At 43.9% G+C, this 25,145-nt stretch overlaps 1 protein-coding gene across 2 annotated transcripts in view; it reads left to right on the forward strand.

The window, feature by feature from the left end:
• The window catches only part of TARS1 (threonyl-tRNA synthetase 1), a 28,596-nt gene extending 26,833 nt beyond the window's left edge, over positions 1-1,763 (forward strand). For both annotated transcript variants that reach the window (XM_054517892.1, XM_036403285.2), the window contains exon 19: positions 525-1,763. In XM_054517892.1, the coding sequence (XP_054373867.1) occupies positions 525-673 (149 nt within the window). In that variant the 3' untranslated portion in view covers positions 674-1,763. The remainder of the gene's footprint in view (positions 1-524) is intronic.
• The last annotated feature ends 23,382 nt before the right edge of the window (positions 1,764-25,145 follow it).

Below are 25,145 nucleotides of genomic sequence, written 5' to 3' on the forward strand. Positions count from 1 at the left end.
GAGTTTCCCCTGCAGAGAACCTCTCCTGCTGACATCATAGGCATTCCTTGTTTGGAGAGCTGTCCCTGAAGGGAGATCACTGTGACCCAAGGCATTATTGATACTTTTTGCTGTCTTCTGGTCAGCAGTATGGGGATAGATGGGAAGTCTCTTGTCCTTCATCAGTCAGATTTTAAGTAATTTTCCATCCTCCCAATAATTTATGCTCTTGCTTCTACTTCAGCAAAAGAAGTATTGTTTCCATTGCATTCAGCTGTGGTACACTTCTGAACTAGGCATGCATGCATAAGAGAAGCCTCTTTCAGAGAGAGTGATGCAGGAAAAATTAGAAACTCATGCTGAAGTACATGATTTGAAGCAGCATGGTAGTCCTGTTGTGTGAATTGGGGGTCTAGCATTGGCCTTAAAACCATCTGGGATCCATTAAGAGTAGAAGGAGCCTTTGACAGAGAAACTCTACCCTCCAAGTAACTGAAAGAATGGCGAAGAGTCACTTAATTGCTTTGCCTCTTGGTTGTTTGTAGTTGTTGGTGAAAAGGAGAAGGCAAGTGGAACAGTGAACATCCGCACCCGTGACAACAAGGTGCATGGGGAAAGAACCATTGCAGACACTGTGGAGAGGCTGCTGCAGCTGAAATCCTCTCGTTCCAGACAAGCTGAAGAAGAATTTTAACACCATCTGCTCTACCTGGCATATAAAGAATTTGTAGTTTTCCTAATTTAGTTAACCAGAGTTTTTGTTCTGAGCCAGATTTGAAGTATATTTCACATTTGGACCTCTTGCTCATTTTAATGGGGATCTTTCTTCAGTCAAAAATGCCTCTCTTTGTATAAAAAAAATCAAGTTTTTCAAAAACGTTGAAGTAAAGTTTCCTGGCTTTTAACCAGTGACATATGAAGCAAGATGAAATGACTTTCTGTGACTGCAAGGGAAACACTAATCAGGGGTATCTCTGGCATTCTATCTGCCCTGTTAAGAATAACATACATTTTGATAACATATTTTTCATGTCCGTTTAACAATAGATCTCAGGCTTAAGAACCCACATAGTAACCATGTGCTGCAGCAGCAGCTTCTGGAGTGTCTCCATGAGCAAAGAAGGTGATACCTTGCTATCCTGTCTCATGGTCTCTTACCAGCTGTGAATATATTGGCTCTCCAGAGCTCCCAGTCACATGAATGGAGACAGGAACAGAGGCCTCCTGCTTCCACAGTGGTTGTTACCTCTGGCAGTGTCTCAGCTCCTGAAGTCAGGCATTCCTGACTCCACAGTGGGGCCCTGTGCCACAGAGCACAGGGCTGCTAGCCAAAGGCTACTGTGCCCCTTTCCAAAGGCAGTCTCTGAAATGTGCTGGCTCTGCAGGTAAAGTCCTCAGAGCTGTAGAAAGGGGATAACACTGTCTGGAAAAAGCAGGGCACATTAGGGCCAAAGCAGCAGGTAGTACTAGGAACAAAGGGTGTTTCTGTTCATATCTCTGAGCTGTCGTTACAGTAAGGGCATCTCTCACACAGAATCAAGAATGTACTAAGGTAGTGATTATTTCTTTAAGACAAATGCTGCTTTTCACTTAATTAGGTACAGTCCCATCCAGGCTTCCTTCCCAAGCCTCTAGTCCAAGGTATCACTTAATTAGCAGCTCTTCCCATCTTACTGTTGAGGGCTCTCATCTATTGATTCTGGGTTTGGTTTGGGGTTTTCCTCTACATCTGGCTAACAAGAAGCAAATGTCTGTCACTGACAAAAAATAAAATCTTGGTCTGAGGTTTTTTTGCATTTTTTAAATTTTAATAATCTTAACTAACTTGAACAGTTTTAAAAGGTGGTTGATTAACAGTTCATTTAAAAAGAAAAAAAAGCTATTGCTACTGCCTAAGCAAAGATGAGACAAGTCTGAGGACAGGTTTGAGCTTGCTCACCATTTGAAAGCCTCCATGTCTTGCCATTTCCATTATTGTCTGGGCAGAAGCATTTCATCCTGCGTTTTCTCACCTATTTTACTCAGGGGTGATGGTCACATCTAATCAGTATTTGAACTCTTAGTGAATTCAGACCCAGCAGACTCTAACCCCTGCAATTTTCTGCAAAATCTATTTCATCCTACTCTCATTCATGGTGATTAAAGGTTCCATCTAACTGCTGTGGGGGGAAGAGGGGGAAATTGATTTTTCCCTGCCTTGCTGCTTTCAGAGTTACTTTTGTAAGGGTTGTTATTTTCTGTATTTTGCACCTGCTCTTTGCTGAGAAGTGGCTGTTGCCCATGCAGTCACTGCAGTGGAAGCAGATGTCATCTACCCCTGGGGCAGCAGGACTTCATCAACTGGTGAAGCAAACCCGGTGTAGGTGCCAGTAGCCAGAGTAAAGGAGCCACTAGCTCTGTTTCTCTCTAGAAATTGTGCTTCATATTGCCTTTCCACTGGTGTATTTGTTGATTTGCAGAGAGCTCTCCTTTCCTTTTGTGGGGATCCCTGGGCACACCAGACTGCCCAGGTTGTGTAGTGAGAAGCTGGAGCTGTAAAGCAGCTTTCTATGGCACAGCAGGTGTCAGTTTTGGAGAGGCTGTCCCTCTACCGTAACCTCATTTGCTGAGATTGTGCTCTTAAATAGCAGCAGAACAATGGCATTGTAGTGTGTGCACGTTTTTCTAGAACTACTGCCCCAAGGCAGGGTTAGGCACAGCACAGAGCCGTGCAGGGTGCTGACAGGACTGAGGTGTCTGCCTCCAGATCAGGTCAGCACAGTTGAGCTGTGGCTGTGCACAGAAATAAAGCTGGCTCTGAGGCTGTGCTCCCGCAGCCCTTTCCCTGCCCGAGCAGCAGCCTTCAGCAGTGCTCCTGATGGCTGCATCTGGCTACAGACAGCACTCCAGGAGTTAAGTCATAAATCTTCCTCAGAAGCTGAGGGCTAGTTTAGCACGTGCCAACCCAAGAAACATCTGGTATGCAAATATTACTGTGAGTCAATTGTCTTATTCCTTAGTAGTTGACAGCAGAGGCCCTGATGGGCTCTCCTTTATGGCAGTGCCAGCATGTCTCCTTGAGTAAGGACTCTGCTCAGGGTTAATCCTTGAGGCTGGGAGAATCCTTGCCACAACCAATTCTCAGCAAGTGATTAACAGCATGCTAAACTTTGAAATATTGGGTGAATTGTGCACATGTAATCCTTTAGACGGAAGCTGTTGACTGAGTCTGGGACTAAGCCTGAATCCAGCTGCACCTAGATTCCCCTCAGAAAGGAGTGTTGAATGCCTGGGACTTCTCCCTGAACCTCATGACTCAATGGCAGTAGGGTCTCCCTACAACAATTTTGCCTGATCCTGTTTTTATACAGTGAAAATCAAGTGTACCTTGACACTGAATCTTGTTAAAACACTGTTGCATTTACGATTAAGCTTCATTAGATCACTGTTTTACATTGATAAACATACTGCTATTTCTTGGTTACAAGTGCAATACTTCATCTATAGCACTGGCCTGGCACAAGCAGCGCATTCTCTCCCTTGGTTCAACCAGAATTCCTCTGAACAGTGGCTTTGGTCACTGCTTACCATCCTTGGTAGCATAAGCTCCCCCCAAAGTACTGTGCATGTCTCCTAAGGCAGGATAATGCAGCTTGGCTGTCATAGATTGATGGTGGGAACACTTGTCAAGCAGGAAAGAAGCTCTTAAATAATTCATTCCAGGAGAAGGCTGAAACCCACCTCTCCAGTTTGGCAGAGCCTGCTCTGATTGCCAGCATTAGGTAAGAGACGTTCAAGTAATTTGCAATTTGCTTTTCACTCTGTATATCCCTAGGAAAGTTTTCATGGGCATTTCCTGTGGAGTATTTGGTAAGGTATGTCTCCAACTCTGCTTTACTTCACAGCAAATTTAGTTTTACAGAATCACTGAATATGCTGAGTTGAAAGGGATCCACAAGAATCCAAGTTCAACTCCTGGCCTTCCACAGGACCATCCCCAGAAATGACACCTGAGAGCATTGCCAAATGCTTCTTGAGCTCTCTCAGGCTTGCTGCTGTGACCACTTCTCTGGGGAGCCTGTTGCAGTGCCCAGCCACCCTTTGGATGAAGACTCTTTTCCTAAAATCTGGCCTAAACCTCCCCTGCCACAACTTCAGGCCATTCCCTCAGTTCGGGTCACTGTCACCCCAGAGCTGAGTTCAGTGCCTGCCCCTCCTCTTCCCTCATGAGGGAGTTGTAGCTGCAGTGAGGTCTCCCCTCAGTCTCCTCTTGTCCAGACTGAACAAAGCAAGTGATCTTGGCCACTCCTTGCATGGTTTTCTATCCAGACCCTTCACCATCCTCACTGCCCTCCTTTGGACACTCTAATAGTTTCATGTCTTTCTTACCCTGTGGCACCCAAAGCTGCCCCCAGCACTCGAGGTGAGGCTGCCCCAGCCCAGAGCAGAGCAGGACAATCCCCTCCCTTGCCTGGCTGGTGATGCTGGGCCTGATGCCCCCAGGACAGGGTTGGCCCTCCTGGCTGCCAGGGCACTGCTGGCTCGTGTTCAGCTCACCACTGACCAGGAGCCCCAGGTCCCTTTCCATGGCTTTGCTTTCCTTGGCAGTGCTTCCCCAGCATCTCCTTCCCCAGTCTGTCTGTTCATCCAGGGCTGTCCTGGCCCAGGTGCAGAGTCCAGCACTTCCCTTTGTTGAGCTTCATGCAGTTGGTGATTGCCCAGCCCTCTCATTTGTCCAGGGCCTCTCTGCCCTCAAGGGAGTCAACAGCTCCTCCCAGTTTTGTATCTTCTGTGAACTTGCTTTGCATCCGATCCAGTCCTGTTTCCAAATAATTTATAAAGGTGTTGAAGGGTTTATAAAGGTTTATAAAGGGTTCCACAGGGCAGAGAATGGAGCCCTGTGGAACCCCACTGGTGACAGATCACCAGCCTGATGTCACCCCAGTCACTGTAACCTTTGTGGCCCACCCATGAGCCAGCTGCTCACACATCACAGGATGTGTTTATCCAGCTGTGAGCTGGACATTTTGTCCAGAAGAATCCTGAGAGCCAGTATCAAAAGCTGCTGAAACACAAAAAGTGAGAAGGCACATGGAATAACAGGGAAGGAAGTTACCTTATTGACAGATCATCCAACTATATACAAATAATGTATGGCAGTAATTTCTGTACCTGTCAGGAATCACTGTGCCAGGATTCAGTGTTCTGTGTAGCTCCTCAGTACTGCAAACTTCCTGAAAAAGTTTCCTCTGGAGCAGAGCCACCTGGATGCTGCTACTACGAAGGGTAATTCCACTAAGGTGCTCCCTGTCATATCTTGGGATGATAATACTTACTCCATTACACCACTGGGTCAGTCTGATGCAGTTGCAGTATTTAGATTCAGTCACATATCAATTCCTCTAGAAGCAGAGGAGGAGAACCCAGGTGTGAGATAAGCTGTTAGTTGCTGTAGGCACCTTTACTCAGTCAGTCTTGCCTGACTACATTTTTCCCACTGCATCCAAACCCAGATCATATAGGCTCCTTGATAAAAGGGAATTGTTTCACTAAGTGACTTTTTCATGTTAAGATTAGACCAAGTTTAAGTGGTCTTTGAAAACTCATTTGAGGCCTTCAGCTCCTGTCCTGTGTAATTTCCTTATTGCCTTCTCCATTATTTCTGAATTGCACAGTCATCTCTGGCAAAAATCTAAGCAATTGACCCTCAAATCTGACAATGATGAAGTGATGTGATGAAATTAAGAATTGCTAAAGGCTACACTTATTTTAAAAAAAGACAGAATTTAGTGATTGGTGCTTAAAGAGAATTGACAAAATCATTCAGCCTTTCTACACACTAGTATTTTATGTCTGCTTTGGACAGGAATATTCTTTCAAAGTTGTCTGGATGTGGCTGATGCCTTATTAGCCACTGTGACTGAGGATGCTCACACAGAATGAGACACTTTTGGACCTCCACCAAAAGTTTTTTGTTTAACTTTTTTCATGTAGCCTCTGGAATATGGCATGTATGAACAGCTTCTGATAAATCACTGCAGGAACATGTGCTCAGATAAACTGGAGCAGCCAGGGACATTTTGTAGTGTTCTCAGACATCAAGGACAAATCATCTGGGCTACATGTTTAGTTTCAATACATCAGGTATCTGTATCCTTCTGAAAACTACAGCCTTCAAACTGGATCACAAAGCTCTTCTGTAAACAAAAAATGCTCTGAGTTGCACAGAGGGTAGCTGTGAAAACTGGGAAAAATACCACCGACCAAACCTAAAATTATCAGCATCCCAAAAGGAAAGAAATTATAATTTAAAAAACAAAGAAACACTGTCAAAAGGACCCAAAAAATGCCAAAACAAAACCAAAAAAATCTATCATCCATCTATCTATCTATCTATCTATCTATCTATCTATCTATCTATCTATCTATCTATCTATCTATCTATCTATCTATCTATCTATCATCTATCTATATCTATCTATCTATCTATCTATCTATCTATCTATCTATCTATCTATCTATCTATCTATCTATCTATCTATCTATCTATCTATCTATCTATCTATCTTTCTTTCTATCTATTTATATCTATCTCTATATGCCAGTTAATCATGACAGAGATGCATCATGAGACAGCCTTGTCTTCCCCCAGAGCCTTAGAATTGCCTTGCTGAGATCCCCACGAGACAAGGAGAAACTGGAAAGAGATGAGACAAGAAAGCATGGAACAAAGACATGCCATGCTCTCCCTGTTGGCATCCAGGTGTGGAGTACAATTAAGCTACTTGGAGTCAGAACATCCCACCCTGTTAAAGGTTTATCTCACTAGATTAGAGGAGAGTATGTTCACTGCATGCCAGTTTGGGGCTGACAGAACAGCTTTTGCTACCCATCACAAGAGGAAGCAGGCTTTTAAACGAGACTTTGATTGATTTTATTGCATTCCTGAAGCATGACTCTTCATTTTTGAAATATTCAGAACTTACCCTTGTACACTGAGTGTGTATGGCCACATCAGCACAGGTTAACTTAATACTCTGCAGGAGCTTAGATGCAGAATGACAATCTAATCATGTTTGATGTGTGGATTTCCAATTGCATGCTTCAGGGACAGACTGTAGCCTGTCTAAAGCACATTGGCAATAAAAGGAAAATTTCTCTGTGTTTTTCCTTTACTGGGATACAGGCACATAAGGATGTGAAATCTCTTTTCCCTGAGTATCTGCAAGGATGTCAGGCTGCACACCGGAACAGCTTTGAATGAATTTGATTTTTTAGAAAGATACCTTTTGTTGGTGCACTCACTGAAATGTCAAACTGGGTTGAATTGCTAAACATACCTTTCCAAGAAGCCATTGTCAGCTGAGATTTAATAATCATACAATGACATTTCTTCATAAACACTCCATTTAGCTATGGGAAATGAGATCACACATAAGTATTCTGAGTTCTGCTCCTCACATCAGGACAGGTGTTGTCAGAAGAGGGATCAGGTGGAGTCTAAACACCTTCAGATCATAATAACAGCACAAAGAGATTAAGTGCAGAGTTTATTTAGGAGAAATATTTCTTAGGATTTTTAAATAATTTTATGTCTTTGAACAGATAATCCCTGAACTGACTGTACATACATTTTATCAAGTTTCTCCTTTCTAACTCCTCAGCATCAACAGGTGGAGCTATTTGTATCTTTTCCTGCCAGAGACTTTTCTGAGATTGTTCACAGGGTGGAAAGAAGAATTATTTCAGAATATTTGGGCTTTACTTTCTAATGAAAAGTTAGTTTTTCTTGTTTTCAGTGTCAGACTTGTTCCACACTAGAAACGACCATCAAACAAACAAATCTCCATTTCCTCACAAGATACATTAACTTGTGTCATCCTGGATTTACAGGTGGGAATTCTGCAACCAGCTACAGCCTGGCCCTGAAATACCTAAATTGTAGGGGAACTGCTGCTTGTCACACCAGTGAGTCACACCAATGGCACATCTGAGTCCCTGTCCCAGATGTGCCATTCCCTCATTCAGCTCCCTCCTCTGCCTGAAGGGGTTCAAACCCAAATCCCCAATATCCAAAAAAAAAAAAAAACATATTGAGAGTTTAGGGTATCTCCTGTATACAAAAAGACAGGAGAAAAGTGAAGACAGTAAGGAAACAGACAAAACAGAGCCTGTGCTGCCAAACAGATCTGGGACTCCTATTGGGGATTTCAAACACATTTATACTTTTTTAGGAAGGAGGTGCTCTCTTCTCACCACCAGCATATAAAGCTAGAGGTTTTCTATTTCTGTTTTAATGAATCTTGAACTCTCAGCAGCTAAATCCTGCATTTTCAAGATGCTGCATGCGGATCTGGCAAAGCACAGAGTGCAATACTTTGGTGTATGGCTTTTTGTTCCCAACAACATGCTTTGCAAAACAGGGCTCTGCTTACAGGATAGTCTCTTATCCTGTAATTAACAAACTCATCAGCACCAGTATCATAAATCACTGATAAAATAATTTCAATCATCTTTATGTATGGGAGATAATGCAGGGGGACTATATGGCAAGCTGTCACTCTGATTATCAGTGTTTCCAATTGAAGGGAAGAGAGTCGCAGCTCCAGTTTGTGACATCGTTCTGCACATGAGTTAAGATACGCCAAAAAATGCTATTTTGCTTTCTGGTCGTTGAAGAAAAGCAAGTATTGTTTTGCTAAGAAATAGTGTTACCCATAAAACTTTGAATGGAGAGAGGTATCAGTATGCATTTCATATTTCATTTTCAGCATGTCTCATCACAGTAAGTGAAGAACCTGCTGGAGGTCAGAACACTGAGAGCATTCTTGTCCAGCTTTGCTGTAACTAGGATAAAGCACTGCCATTACTGGGAAACTGAACAAGCACATTTCAGCTTTCCTGAACAGCAGACAGGAGGCAATTTGGGCTTGAGCTGAAGTGAGAGAAGGAAAAGGATGCAGGAATTGTGTGAGAGAAGGACAAGAAAAGAAGGAGACAGCTGGGTACAGCAAACAAGGGAGTGCTTTTAAACTCAGACCTGGAATGGAGAAGCAGAGTTGTTACCTGCCTGTTTACATTTCTGTGCCACTTTGCAGCCAGCACAAGGCAAGACTCCAGGCAGAGGCAAAGGCAAGCTCTCAGAAGCCATCTGTTTGCATTGTTTGCTTTCCTCTTCACTTTCCCTTTCACAAAAGGGCATTGTCAAACTGCTGCAGGAATTATACCTGAAACAACCAAGGTGCAAGTGAGGACAGCCCAGGAAGGCTGTTCCAATACCCCAACTCAGAGCTGAGTGAGCAACTTCTGAAAATCAATTTTCCTTTTCAGCTTTTACCCAGAGTCCTTGGATAATGGAGAACCTTCTCCACAACAGCACCACCTCTGCAACCCAAAAGGATATGTCAGGAATTATATCTCCAAGGCCAAAACTCTCTTTTCCCCTCCCTCTGTGCTGAAGAATATGCTGGCCTCCAGATATACTGCTGAGTTATGGAGCAGAGCCTCAGCCAGCAGGCTGAGCTTGGTGCAGCTACCACACACCCAGAGTTAATCCATCTCACTTGCTCAGACCAGTGTTCATGGGCTTGCTGTTCTGGGGGCTGCTAGGGAAGCACAGACACCTGTGCCAGGCTCACAGGGTGCTGGATGTTTGCTCTCCCCACTCTCCCAGCACAGATGGCTTTGTAGATAACAGAGGAGGTGACAGTACAAAGCTGAGCTGCATGTGTCAACCCAAAACAGGGGCAGTGACACCTCTGCTCTCATTTGTGTCACGAGCTGCCAGATGGGTCCTCTCTGCAACTCCTTCCTCTTCCCCAGCACAGCTGGACAGCCAGCTCATTCTTAGCTCCAAGCCCTTGTGACAACACCATTTGGTTATGGACTGTTATTTATATTCCCTTTGTTGTGTAGGCACCTTTTGAACATGATAATATGAACTTAATTCAATTATCTCTATCACAGAGACAAAATACATCACAACACTACCAGAGCAATCTCAAGAGCATTTCTGAAAATCCTCATTCACTGACAGCTGACCTATGTAACCCAGGGATTTATGCCAGCTGAAGGAATAAATGTCCAGCTCAAAATTATAACAGAAAACCAGGTTAAAGTTTCAATTTCCCATCCTCAGCTCTGTCCCTTCATCACAGGGTCAGCTTTCTTAAGAACTGTCCTGCTGATGTGGCAGTAAATCTTATAATATGTTTAATGAAATACTATTAATGTGGTGCCAAGGAACCCCAACAAGATCAAAACCTCATTGTTCAAAGCTGTACAGAAGCAGGCTCTGCTCTGAAGTGATGGTGATCTAATTATGTGGGGGCACCAGGAGTGCACAGCACTGCACTGACTTAATCCCTGTCACCCTGCCCAGCCCTGGAAGAACTTCAGGCTTGGCAAAGAGGGCTCTGCTCACCACACTGCACTTCTTCTGTCTGCTCTGCCAAGCCAAGCCAAGCAGCATTTTTTATGAGATGCATTTTGTTAGAAGAATGAGCAGCCATGCCTGTGTGTGTGCAGAGGTGCAGAGTCTGTCTGCAGCACTGCAAACTGCCACAGAACACTGGGATTGCTGTTTCTTGCACCACATACTCTCGCCAGCTGCCAGTATGCCCTGACTCTGTTTTTCACATCAGAGTGGCAACTGGATCCTACTATCAGCCACAGAAAGTGAAGAGAGACATGTTCAAAAGTTTTTTTCATTTTGAAAATTATGGAGCTTCTCTGCTGTTTAAATTGCAGTCATGAACAGCCCTTCTCCAAGTTACCGCATAGTTTTATTTTTGTCTTGAGACACAGACTCCCTCTTTTCAATGGCGCCACTGGCACCTCAACTTTTTGACACCTTTTTTTTCTCCATACTTCAAGTGCTGGTTTGGCCCAACAGCTGCCCACCATTTGTAGAGAGGAGCCCTGGGAGCCCAGAGAGCTGCTGCTTCTTCAGAAGTTGCAAAAGGAAAAATCAATCAATCAATCAATCTGTCCTTCTCTGGCCTACTCTCACTTATGGTATGTCAGGCTCATTATTGATTTAGTGCTCAAAATAACAGTGCCCTTAAACTGTTTTGATCAATAGAAGGTGTCCAGTTCTTCAGGAGACAGATATCTTCAGAAACTCTAATGGATAATAAAGTCTGGGGAAAACAAAATCTAACTCACTGATTACTTTTTCCCAACTGTTCACCAGCAGGGCCTTTAGCCCTGGCACACCTGCCAAGCAGGCAGTTTTCATCACACTTCTTGACCAAGCACAATTCTAGAGGGAAATAGAATGTATGCTGAGGGTTTGCAGCCTTTTTGGCATTACTACTGTTCATAACCTTCTGCACTGTTTAGGCACCAGTTTTGTTGGTTGGAAGATCTGTCTGAGCCACTCACAAGGGCTCAATCCCTCTGTAATTCTAATATCATAGAATTATAGAATGGCTTGGGCTGGAAGGGACTTTAAAGGTCACACTGCCATGGGCAGGGACACCCTTCACCAGACTAGGCTGCTCAGAGCAGCATCCAGCCTGGCACTGAACATCTCCAGGCTTGGGGAATCCACAGTTTCTCTGAGCAACCAGTTCCAGGGCCTTACCACCCTCCCAGCAAAGATTTTCTTCCTAATATCTAATCTAAATCTACCCTCTATCAAATTGAAGTCATTCTTCTTTGTCCTGTTGCTCCAGACTCTTGTAAAAGTCTCTCTCCATTGATCTTGTAGGTTTCCTTTAGCTACTGTAATGACACAACTGGGTCACCCCAGAGCCTTTTCTTTCCTAGCCCCAATTCACTCAGCCTGCTGTGCATGGTGCTTTGGATGCAGCATCACTTTCCTTTTTTCTTTTCTTTTCTTTTCTTTTCTTTTCTTTTCTTTTCTTTTCTTTTCTTTTCTTTTCTTTTCTTTTCTTTTCTTTTCTTTTCTTTTCTTTTCTTTTCTTTTCTTTTCTTTTCTTTTCTTTTCTTTTCTTTTCTTTTCTTTTCTTTTCTTTTCTTTTCTTTTCTTTTCTTTTCTTTTCTTTTCTTTTCTTTTCTTTTTTTTTCTTTCCTTTCCTTTCCTTTCCTTTCCTTTCCTTTCCTTTCCTTTCCTTTCCTTTCCTTTCCTTTCCTTTCCTTTCCTTTCCTTTCCTTTCCTTTCCTTTCCTTTCCTTTCCTTTCCTTTCCTTTCCTTTCCTTTCCTTTCCTTTCCTTTCCTTTCCTTTCCTTTCCTTTCCTTTCCTTTCCTTTCCTTTCCTTTCCTTTCCTTTCCTTTCCTTTCCTTTCCTTTCCTTTCCTTTCCTTTCCTTTCCTTTCCTTTCCTTTCCTTTCCTTTCCTTTCCTTTCCTTTCCTTTTCTCTCCTTCAGAAGGCAGGTGAGCAATGAAGATGTTTCTACACAGCTCTGGAGTGTGCAGAAAGATCCATATAATCCTCTTGAAGTGGGAAAAACCCAGCAATTTACTTTTTCCCTTCCTCCTTCAAATGGTTTTCAGTCTTCATGGTGGAGGTGGAGAGATTTTTCTCTCCAGAGCTCTTTATTATTGTTGGACTTCTGCAGCACTATAAAAAGAAGCATTTATACTTGGCAAGAATCATTGCTTCTTGAGAGAAGGGAAGAGCTGGTGGAGGGGAGGTGCTGGGCAGGGAGGGCAGCATCACCACCCTCAGCAAGGATTATGGGGTGTAATAGCAGCACACAGGGATTTAATAAAAATTAATCTCATTAAAGAACTGCAGTCCAATAGTTTTCATCCTCAGACATGACTCACTGCAAGACAGGCTGGTTTTTTCTCCATTCCAGTTGCAAAAAACATTTGGTTCTCAGTTACCCTTCAGTAAATGCAGAATGGGAAGACTGAGAACTGTATTATGACATGACATTATCATGCAGAATGAGACTGAGGACTGAATTATGACGTTATTTGTTTCACACTCTTTCTGAAAAGGGCTGAACTTGCTGGGTATGTTCCTAGTCCATTCTTGCTTTTGACAATCTTTTGCTTTTGAGTTGCAGCTGTGGGGGCTGTCAGCAATGAGATTCTTGTGAATGCATCTTTAACTGTTCTAGGCTGTCTAAGGAGCTGCCATCATTCAAGCAAATCAATGTTTTGAATTCACCCACCTGAATACCTACCTGCTGTCTGTCTCAGCTTTAGCAGGGCTTTTGCTACCGTCTTCTGTAGCACCATTATTGACAAATGGGTGAAGCATGGACTAGATATGTGGGTATGAGAGGTGTCTGAACTAACAGGGCTGAAAGGGCAAAGGGCAGTGGCTGGTGATGTGCCTGAGGCTGATGCTGGGGCCAGTTCTGTTCAGCATCTTCATCAGAGATGTGGATGATGGGACAGCACGTTCACACTGTGAGCAGTGGCTCCGCACCAGGGGGTTGTGCCACCATTCAAAGGGTCCTCAGTGGGCTCAAGTAATGGGCCGACAGGAACCCCAGGCAGCTGGGCAAAGGGAAATTCAAAGTCCTGCACTCTCTGCACCAGCACAGGCTGGAGCCCAGTTCACTGGAAAGCTGAGAAGGAGCTGGGGACAAGGTGGATATGAGCCAGCAATGGGCCCAGCAGCATCCTGGGCTGCACTGGGCAGGACACTGCCTGCAGGCCAGGGAGGGGCTCCTGCCCTCTGCTCAGCCTGGTGAGACACAGCTGGGATGCTGCACAGCGTGGGGGGCTCCCCAGCAGAAATAACACAGACGTACTGAAGGGAGCACTTCAAACGTCACAAAGATGATGAAGGAAGTCTATGAGGAAGAAATCACACATGCTGTTTCAGGTATGATGGAAATGGAATCAGCAGCAGGTGGCTAGAGGAGCTGAGCTGGAGACTGGAAAGCATAAACTTTTTCAGAAAAGACCCATGCACTGTTATCAGAAGTTTTCAACTTAAGAACTCACAGTCATGCAAATTTAATCCAAGGTATATTTAGCTCAACACCTGAAACTTCATTCAAAATTATCCAAAGCTTTGCAAAGCTGGGTTTTTCTGTGTGAACACAGATGGAATTTCAAGAAAAAAAAATGTTGCAAAGCAATTTTAAGTTCATTTCTCATTTAATAAATGGGGAAAGGGCAAGCACCTTGCTGCTGAAAATCTTATGAATTGCAGTTTTATTCAGCTTGTTCTTCAAAGGAGTATGACTTAGTACTTGAGGTAGAAATCATGTTCAGCACATCATTTTAGGACTGTCTTCAGATGTCACAAATAGCAATTTCATATGAATCATGGTTTGAATTGCATGTGTTAATAAATAACATCCAGTGCCATGTAACATAGAGAAGCTATTCAACAGCAAAGAGGAATAGTGAACAGCACAGCTCATCAGTTACCACGCAGTACCCCTCCAGTATTTATGGCAGGGAAATGTAGGCACAGAAAGGAAATTAGACAGGATATTGGAGTTAACACCATAATTTCATAAACATGTTAAGTGTTATTTCTCAGCAGTTTCTGGGGCTGCACACAGGGTCAAACAAATGGACACAGGTCAAAGTTTTAATTGCTTATCAATATTTCAGTGAGAACTTCAAGTTTGCCACATTTTTTCCCTATGGAAGGAAAATGATAGCTATGATACTATTTTTTTAATCTAATAAGATGTCACTCATTCTATAATACACGTTTTTAAAGTGAATTCTGATCTTCTCATATCTTGAGTGAAGTATCTTTTTACTCATTGAAAAACTCCTGAACAGCTACTTTTGAACTGCCTAGACATTCTGAGTTCAGCTGTTATTTTACAAGCTAGGTATCATTGACATTTGAAAAAATATATTATTTTGTATAGAAAGAGGCATTTTTAGTCATAAAATGGCTCAGAGCCTAGATCATCAAAGGTAAGTGCTCTCAAAGTGGTGAATTCGGAGGCAAATTATTCCTTATTCACAAGCTCATACAGCGGTGGCACAAGGGGAAAGTGGCAAGTCCTTCACTGAGACAGTGAAAATCCTTCTCTTATGAAAACTGCTCATGTTTTGATTCATTTTATCAGTCACCAGTGGCAACCACTGTTTTGGAGCTTTCCATGGATATTTTGCCTGACCATAGGCCTGTGGCTGGGCTTTGGGATCCACCTGGAGGGGATCACTGCTTAGCACAACACAGGCAAGCAGATCCAGAGAGCACCTGCATTCATAACAAGATCTGTCTCACCTGGAACCTCTCACTATTTCCCAGAACTCCAAGTTGCTTTCTTTTTGCACCAAAGTAGCTGCAAATAAAACAAAATACTTCCCCTTCTAAGCTGTTTCTGAGCTAGAATAGTCTCCCTGGATCAAAAGCAGTTCTGTTCCTGGCTTCAGCTACACAGGTATTTGGCATTATTTGCTCAATTACTGCAGTAATAAGGACAGACAGCTTCCTTGACAGTTTCCCTTCCTTCCTTAATTTGTTTAACTCTGAAGGAGCCATGGCCAGCTAATGGTCACTGGGGAGGAGCAGGAAGGCTCTGGATTAATATTTGCACCAAGGTAGCACAGCGGGGTTGGGATGCATCTTTTCCAACATGAGTCTGGAGCACCCCATCTTCTATTGCCGTTTCCTCTGCTGATCCAATCTTCAGGCACACAGAAGTATTGGCTCAGGAAGACCTTCAAACCCAGGACCCATCACATCACAAGCCCCTTTTTTCATAGCCAGGCCTCATCCAGCTGTAAACACTGGACCTGCAAGCTCCTGGCAGGGAATGTCAGCCTAGGGGATGCCCTAAGAACATTTGTAGGCTGAAGCTTTACAGTCAGCACATCAGCCATCACTGTGAAGAGGAGTCAGGTATTTTCTCTGCTGTAGCAAATTCCAGGAGCCTTGCTGTTCTGATCCACTCTGTCGCTGGATGGAACAGCAGCTGCTTGAGTTTTCAAAATTCCTATGATTTCAAATGCATAGCTAGAGATGCCAAAAGGCAACAGAGAAGCATGTCCTGCAATAGATCTGTAGGAATCTTTTATTTTATCCTTCCCATTTTGGATATTTAAGATGGCAACCATCCATCTGACCCAAAGATGGCTCAGTGGTTATGCTAACAGAAATCTGACATCAAAGACATTTCAAAGCTGTTGTTGAGCATATTCTGAGCGTGCCTTCAGGCTGAAATTTCAGTAAGACAAAGGTTAGGGCTGTGGCTTATGCTTGCTTGATTCTCCAACCTAGTACAAGCAGAGTCCTCATACAGCTTCCCTCCAGCAGATAAGCTGGGTTAGATAAGGGAAAAGACATCTGTGAAAAATTTTGATTTTTCCCGTGAGATATTTTGATCACAAAAACTCCCACTATGTCAAACACAAACAAATTCAGAATTCATCATAAAAATAAAGGGGAAATGTCAACCTAACCTTTTACTCCTGTAGAAAGATATTTCTGCCATTAAATATCTTTATTGGTGATCTGGAAGAAAAAAGAAAATCAATGCAGAGAATATTTTCAGATGAGACAAAAATTGGCAACACAGTAAATGAGGAAGATTGGTTAGATAGGGTGAATTGGGTCACTTGCTGAAGTCAGTGGAACTTAAAAATCTGCTTTCATAAAGAAAGGAAAAGGAAAAGGAAAAGGAAAGATGAGAGGTCATATATGGGGGGGGCTGTATGCTGAAGTTCATGACACTGCAAAATAGCATCATAGTAATCACAAACTACCATCTGACTTTGTGTTTATAATGTAATGGAAAAGGTGTAATAACTAAAATTTGAGGCTGAAAAAGTAACAGAATACCAATGTTGTGTGCAGTGACAAATTCAGATTTGCAATTTTGTGCGTCTGCACTTCGAAATTACACTTTTAAGCATTCAATGAGAGCAGAAAAATTAAAGTGCATGGAATGAGCCTAAAGAAACTCAGTGTATTTATCTCATTTAACAGAAGAGAGAGGTGACTTGGCCAAAGTTTGCAAGCACCCCTCTGTGAAATAGATTTCTAATGGAAGTTGCACCTATTCCTGACCTGAAAAGAAAGAACACAGTCCTGAGTTTGGAAGAAGAAAGTACAAAAATGGCAGCTAGCAAAAAGCAGAAAGCTTGAAAAATCATTCATGGAATAGACAGAATCAGTCACAGAATGGTTTGGGTTGGAAGAAAGTTAATCATTTTGTTTCAACTCCCTGCCATGGGCAGGGACACCTTCCACTAGACCAGGTTACTCAGAGTCCCATCCAGTCTGGCTTGGACAGGTTCTCCAGCCCTGTGACCATTTTTGTGTCTCTGCTCTGGGCTCTCTCCAGCAGGTCCCTGTCCCTCCTGTGCTGGGAGCCCAGGGCTGGATGCAGTGCTCCAGGTGGGTCTCAGCAGAGCAGAGCAGAGGGGCAGAATCCCCTCCCTGCCCTGCTGCCCACGGGGCTCTGGATGCAGCCCAGGACACGTTTGGCTCTCTGGGCTGTGAGTGCCATGGCTGGGCCATGTGCAGCCTCTCACCCACAGCACCCCCAAGCCCTTCTGGGCAGGGCTGCTCTGGGGCTGTTCATGCCCAGCCTGTGCTGGCACCAGGGCTTGTCCCAGCCCAGGGGCAGGACCTGCACTTGGCCTTGTTAAACCTCATGATGTTCCCCTGGGCCACTCCTCGAGTGTGTCTGGGTCCCTCTGGATGGCATCCTGTCCTTCAGGTGTGTCAAACCACCTCAGCTTGGTGTCATCTGCAAACTTGGTGAGGGTGGACCCTATTCCCTTTGTCTATGACATTAATGAAGATATAACACTGGTCCCAGTAAGGACCTCTGTGTATCCCACTTGTCACTGATGTCCTTTGGGGTTCAAAGGTGTTGACCTCCACCCTCTGGATGTTACTATCCAACCACTTTCATATCCATCTAACAGACCAAATCCATCTCTCAAAATCCATCTCTCTCCCTAAATGAAACATGTCACCTGAGCAGCCCAGCTCATGAGCATGCAAAATGAGCTGCTTTCACCAGGACACAACTTCCACATAGCTCAAACTAAGAGCATAGTTTTCCTTTAATCAGAACAAGTACTGTTAAGGACACAACAGTCCTCATACCAGCAACCTTAATTAAAAAAAATTAAAAAAAATTTCACTAATCTAGGGCTAAATATTTACAGTCATTCTCTGAATAAATAAAGATAATGAAAAAGAAAGAAACCTGTTGCCCTTGTAGCTCTAATTTACAGTGGGTTTGGCACTCCATGTAGTGCATATCTTCATCTCAGCAGGCAGCTCTCATTCAGGAGGGACAGGTGTCATAGGCTGTTACAGAGGACACACAATGTTCTTGCTTTGAGATTTATTTTATTGCTTTTGCTATGAAAGGTCTTCAGGCTCAAGCACCCGAGAGCCCCATGTGTGTGTGCACAAAGAGTGGGAGTCAGTCAGACTCCTTAAATCTGTCTGGGGACTCTTGGTAACTGTGAAGCCAATTCAGCATCAGCTTCTCACAGCTGTTGGCCACTAAAATACATCCAGGGAAACCAACAGCTTTCAGCTCTAAGCCCAGCAGATTTCCTGTTTGAAACCAGCACAACATATTTGGCCACCAGAAAATAAATAGCTTTTCTGAATAACACTTTCTTCCTCAGTGGATTGATTATATATTTAAACAAAAATTCCAAAGAGATCATCTATGGTCAGGACATTATGCTGTTTGTGCTGTCATAATTGTCACTCTATGCTGGAAAATTCTGTCAAGAGGAAAGGCAGGAGAGGGTCCCCTCCAGCATCCTGCACAGAACTGCAATGAAGGCATTCACTCATCCAAATGTGAACTCCAAGGATGTGGCAGCTGGTAGGCAAACTACCCAAAAGTTTCTGTCCTGTGAAGAGCACTGACCAACACTCCTCAAAAGGAATATTTAATTTCAGAAATATTGGAACTATCAGTTTTGACATTGCTCATGATTACTCACAAAACCTGAATTAATGCAAGAAAGGTTGCAAACACTACAATACTCTACTTTTCAGAAACTAAACTTTCTAGCACAGTTTGTTCCCACTGCTACTTCCCATTTACACAGACACATTCTTTACCAAGGGTAAGGGGGACTGTATTGGATGGAAAATTCCAACTCCAGTTTTGGTTACCTTTCTGCAGTTTCAGACCCAAGAAAGGTCATGGCCATGTCAATCACAGCACCAGAATAAAAGCTCCCTGAACAAAGTTTCCAATGTATTAGTGGCACTTCTTACCTCCTCACAGGATTGTTACAACAGCAGTCAGTGAACCCTGAGATATGGGTTGCTCAAAAGATTTGTTGAGCTCGGTAGAGAAGGTTTTTGTGTTCCCCATCTCACTACTCTTTGGGATACCATGAGTCCAACAAGGCATGAAACACACATTTCCCATTTGGAGGGTGACTGCAGGTCAAGCAGACTGATGCTGAGCCCGAGTGGGTGTTGGAAAGGCAGAGCAGCAGCAGATCCAAAGCCCCAGCACCCTGGCACAAGCCAGCACTGCCTGCTCCCAGCAGGGTGCTCACGTAAACGGGGTACCCTGCTCAGCCAGACCAACCCTGTGGGAGGGCAGAGGGTGCCAGCAGGAAGCTTCAGGCAAAATCTGAAGTTTGCTGATCATGTAACAACAATAATTACCACGACACGTTCTTGCTCCCATTAACTACAGCAGGATCTGGCAGCTGCAACATGCCCTCTGCCTCCTTAACTGAACACAAACTTGGAAGAGAGGCATGAACAGAAATAAGTGACCCGGGAGCAACAGGGAGCTGCCAGCTGCCAGGTGGCACACAGGGAGCGCTTGCTGACAACAGGGATGTTTGCTGAAAGCAAACTCCTGCCTCATGCTGGAGCCTGCGGGTGCTCATGGCCTCCCCTCAGCTTAGATGTAAAGCAAAACTTCAACTTTACAGGGCTGTGGAGCTGAGACCAGCCAGGCTGAACATCTCAGCAGATGGGCAGGAGGGTGAAATCATTCACTTCTACATCCACAGCTGCTCAGGGACAAAAAAATCTCACTTGTCTTGCAGTGCATGTGGCACTCCAGTGACTTGCAATGACTACCATGGAGGCTGGGACGAGTGACAGAGTCACATAGAAAAGAACTTGCAAAAGACCACCATTCATTAGCCTTCAGACAGGCACTGCAGCACAGGACAGTGATCTTATCAGCCAGCGCTGTTTGTTATGAGGCTGATTCATGTTCCCATTTGTTATAAGCTGACAATATTTTTACTTCCAGAGCCAAGCAACAAGGAAATATATTTCCAAGTGAACACAGTGGTAATTAAATGTCAAGCTTCTTTAGTTCAGCTATTGTATGAAACAGATAAAAGATATAGGAGAATAAACAGGAAACACAGTATCTCCATGACTGCCATCTGTATAAATAAGCATGTGGGGAGCTTGAAGGTTCACTGCATTTCTGTTCACAGTGAGTCCTGATGGGCTTGCAATAAAACATTCACTGTCTGATAGTTCATTGATCAGCTTCCCTCACCCTGGAGTTTTCCTTATGGCAGTTTCCCATTAATGCCACATTTGCCATCACTCAAGTATGCCAGTGTTGCAAGTGGGAGCTTTCCTTATCACCAGCACCAGAGTAAACTGCAGTGCCCTCTGCCCAGACTGGTGGGTGAGAGGCTGCACATGGCCCAGCCATGGCACTCACAGCCCAGAGAGCCAAACGTGTCCTGGGCTGCATCCAGAGCCCCGTGGGCAGCAGGGCAGGGAGGGGATTCTGCCCCTCTGCTCTGCTCTGCTGAGACCCACCTGGAGCACTGCATCCACCCTGGGCTCCCAGCACAGGAGGGACAGGGACCTGCTGGGGTGAGCCCAGAGGAGGCCACCAAGGTGATCAGAGGGATGGAGCAGCTCTGCTGTGGAGACAGGCTGAGAAAGCTGGGATTGTTCAGGCTGGAAAAGAAAATTTTGGGGTGACTTCTTTGTGGCCTTCCAGTACCTGAAGGGAGCCAAGAAGAAAAATGGAGAGAGATTACTTGTAAAAGTATGTGACAAGACAATGGGGAATGGCTCCAAACTGATAAAAGGTAGGTTTAGATTAGATATTAGAAAGAAATTCTTCCCTGTGAGGGTGGTGAGGCCCTGACACAGGTTGCCCAGAGAAGCTGTGGGTGCCCCATCTCTGGAAGTGTTCAAGGCCAGGCTGGATGGGGCTTTGAACAACCCAGTCCAGTGGAAGGTGTCCCTGGCCGTAGCTGGGTGTTGAAACTAGATGATCTTTAAGGTTTCTTCCAACCCAAACCATCCTGTGATTCTACAATTCATTCTCTGGTATCTCAGGTCCCACTCAAAGACACTGAATCACTGAATCCAGACCATCTCACCTGCTTTTAACATGGCAAAGACAGAGGTAACTCCAGAGATAAAGCGAAAGACTGCCTTGCAAAACATCCAAATGCACATGGAAAATATTTTCCTCTGCCCCAAATCTTTAACTTTTATCTAGCAAATGATAACTTGATGACTCATAAGGGTAACAGTAAATTAAAAGAAGCCTTCAAGAATCTTGATATTTTCTTATTAGTTTGTGATACCAAGTTGGCATCAAGTGATTCCCAGGTTATTTAGCAGCTCCTTGGTTTCCAGAGAATCCTTTAAAAACCCTGACAGAGCTTGCAGACTGTGGGTGGCCACCCTGAGGGTCCTGTGGTTATTTTTCATTCCCTGGGCCTTACTGCTGTAACCATTGCATCTGTAGGAGAAACTTGTACTCCTTGGTTGACACATCCCAGGCTTTGTTCCTGTGAGTGTGCCGGAGGTATCTGCATTTTCCCACCAAGACAAAAGAGGTGATTGGGATCAATCAGTGGTAGAAATTAGTGGTGGCAGAAATGAGCTCACCTCATGTGAGCTCCCCATATTCTACTCATGGAATAAGAGCTAGGGAGGCTGCTGTGCTGGGCAGCAGCAATAAACCATGTTTCTTATTAATCACCATTCTGAAACACAGTCAGATCAGCCAATCCAAGAGGTTTGGCACCAACTCCTGTTCTCCAGGGAACATGAGAATACATGAATACAAGGATAGGAATTTAGTATCCTCTGAATACAGGACATTCAGCAAGGCTGAAATTTCTCTCTCTTAAGTCTGCAACGTATCGTATTTCTATATCCACAAAATTAAACTATCAGTTCTGCTGCATCAAGTACCTCTGTCTGGAGCACCACACCTGAAATCCCCTCCTCTTATCTCATCCTGTCACCATGCTGGTTTAATTTTGAGCTGATGTGGGCAGTTTCTTTGGTGAGTGCTTGTGGCAGGATGTCTACACCCCTGTCCCCTCACCAGAGAGTTGGTGCGTAAAGAGAGATAACCTGGCCTTAAAGGCTCAGCAAGGGGGCATCTGGCACCAAAAGGGCTCAGGCCTCAGCTAAGAATCAACATGTTAGTATGGAGAGCTGATGTGGGAAAAGATAAAAGAAATATTCTTGACTAAGAGACCCTGTTTTGCAAACTATGAAAGACACACAAGTTATCACAGAGGCAGAAGCCTTCTACACACACACCCTGAAAGTGTGAGAGACCTCTCCACAGAGTTTGGACACATGGTTATTTCCCTGAGAATTGAGGGAAAGGATCTTGATGTTTGCTCTACCAACAATGGGATGGTAAGATACATTGAATCCTAAGTTATATTATTTCTTCACTAGCTGTAACATTGATAGGTTAACTTCACATTGTATTTAAGTACTAGTGATCTCTTTTTGTTCTTATTCCTGTGTAGTATTAGTTTGGTTTAAGTATTATGTCTGTTAGCTTTGTGTCTATTAAATAAATAATCCATTCTATAATAGCTGAAATCAGCCATTGTTAAAGAACTCGCAAATGAGAGTGGATTTTGGGGTGCTGGCCACCTCAATAAAGCTACTGCCCGCTGCCAAAGGCCTGGGCAAAAGGCAAGGACTTATCTAAACCCCCCATCCATTTGTGACAGTGCTGCTGGGCCGAGCCAAGGCGGGGCTGTGAGCTGTGCGGAACCACAGGATCTGCCCGTCAGGCTCTGCTGAGCCCTGGCTCTTCCAGGAACGTGTAAAGGGACTTGGCAAAGCAGAGGGAGCCTCCCCTCCCTCCTCAGATCAGCTCAACCCTCTCACTCAGACCTCCGGCGCAGGGCGCTGCCCTGTGGGCTGGACTCTCCAAAGCAAGGAGGAGCAAATTCCTGGGATCTCCACAGGGCGTTGTGAGGCTGAGCCCACGCAGGGATGCCTGGGGTGGAGCCTGGGGATGGAGTGAGAGCTGGGGGTGCTCTCTGCCCGAGCCTAACTGTGCTCCTCGGCTGCACATCAAAGATCAGGGCTGCTCTGACCAAGCTTCTGGGCACGAGCAGCAGCAGGACTGGCAAACCTTGAGTGCTGAGAGGATTCAGGGTGGGGGGCACAGGGCATGGTGACATTATATGCAACTCTTCAATAGACACAACAGATACTCTCACCTGCTGCCAAAAAATTAAGACGTATCTGCTTAACCACTAGAAGTGGTAAGATTTCCTATATTTCATAGGAAGTAATGAATCCTTTTACTGTATATTTTTACTTAGCACCATATTCTACTTTTTCCCCCTCACCCATTGTACTGATCTTTTTTATGCTGGAGTATCAAGCACCAAAACAACTCAGTGATGACGACCTCTTACATATAAAATATACTTTTAAATTTTTTGTTTTTTCCTGGAAATTCCATTGTACAAATCTTCTTGCACTGGAAACACAAAATACCAGAGACATCAAACATATGCAATGCCATTTATTGAAGCTTGAAACAAATATGCCATCATAGTTTGCTTTTTAAACATTGAAATGTTAGAACAAGCTGTGAATGTGACAAATACACATTTTTTCCTGAGCAATCTGTTGAAGCTGATGTGTCTCGGGCTAATACAATAATATAATGACAATACACCTCTGTAGTTAGTATTCAATTCAGTTTTGAGACTAATGACCATCTGGGTTCAGATCATAAATCCACCTTTACTTAAGAACAGTTGTGTCATAATAGCAGTGGCACTGCTCTGTTAAAAAGTTCATGTTGTCACAGTATTTTTCCTAAAGTTTTAAGCTGAGAAACAGTAATGACTGCATTTCCCTGGGTAGAATGATTATTCTGACTAATATCCATAATATAATTTACTCACTTTTTATTCATTTCAAATGAAATAACAGCTCCCTGAAGAAAACAATGGAGGCAGAAATGGTTTAACTCCACACTAGCCCTAAGGAGCACTGGAAAGGACAACTCCTGTAGGCATTTTCCTCCGACCTGCACCACATCCACTCAGTCAGCTCCTTTCTCATTAAGCCAAATACCTCCTTCTGCTGACCTCTGTGGGTAAAATGTTATGCAGGTACCTCTGTGCACAGAGTAATCTGACCCAGAACTCTGTCCCACCTAAATCCTACAGAATGTTTTTGGGAATGTGAGGAGCACCTGCACTGCCCACCAGTCCAGGCTGTCTGGGAACTGCTCTACACCACACAGCCTGAGCCTGAGCCCTGCCCAAATCCTTCCTGAATCAGGCACAACACCTCTGCTCCTGCATGATTCAATACTTCTGTGTCCAGAGGAGTAAGAACTGCCCAGGTTTCTATTGCTCAAAGGGTCCCCAGGAGGAGAGAAGCAACCTGTGAAACTTAAAAAGCATCATGTCTGGCATTGACCAGCAACAGCACAGACATATATTACTGTAAGAGTGTGTGCATGCACACACATGCACCATTGCAAGTCATCCCCATGTCTGTTACCCTAGCACCACACTTTTAACAGTGGATTTTGTTTTATCAGCACCTAAAACTGGGGTTATATTGCCATCACAGAGGTTAATAAATCTAACCTTACCATGCTGCATATTTTGAACTCCCAGAGACTTCAAATGAAGAAGTAAGTCCTTAGCCAAAGGACACAAACCTTTGAAAAATGACAATTTGACTCATGGCCATCTCTAGGTTAATACATTATAGCCAGGCTGAAATACTTCTATTAACTTTCATAAAGGTCTGTCTAGAAATAAAGCTACTGCTAGTCACAGTTCTGTAACCACAGTGACTCTTGGATTAATGACTATGTGTCTCACCATATACTGCATAAAATGTGCATTTCCCCGTACTACAATCTGAAATTGCATAGTAAATAGGATGCAAATCTGACATTTTCAAAAAAGCCAGAAGAACCAAGGTGTCTAAATCCTAATGAATTCCAAAGGAATCTAAATGTCTGCTCTTGTCCAGCTCTTTTCAAAATGCCCAGCTTTGTTCAAAAAGTCTGGTCTTGGCTCTCTGAAGTTTGTTTTGGCATTTTCT

This window comes from Molothrus ater, chromosome Z (assembly GCF_012460135.2).
Source record: "Molothrus ater isolate BHLD 08-10-18 breed brown headed cowbird chromosome Z, BPBGC_Mater_1.1, whole genome shotgun sequence".
NCBI classification, from domain to species: Eukaryota; Metazoa; Chordata; class Aves; order Passeriformes; family Icteridae; genus Molothrus; species Molothrus ater.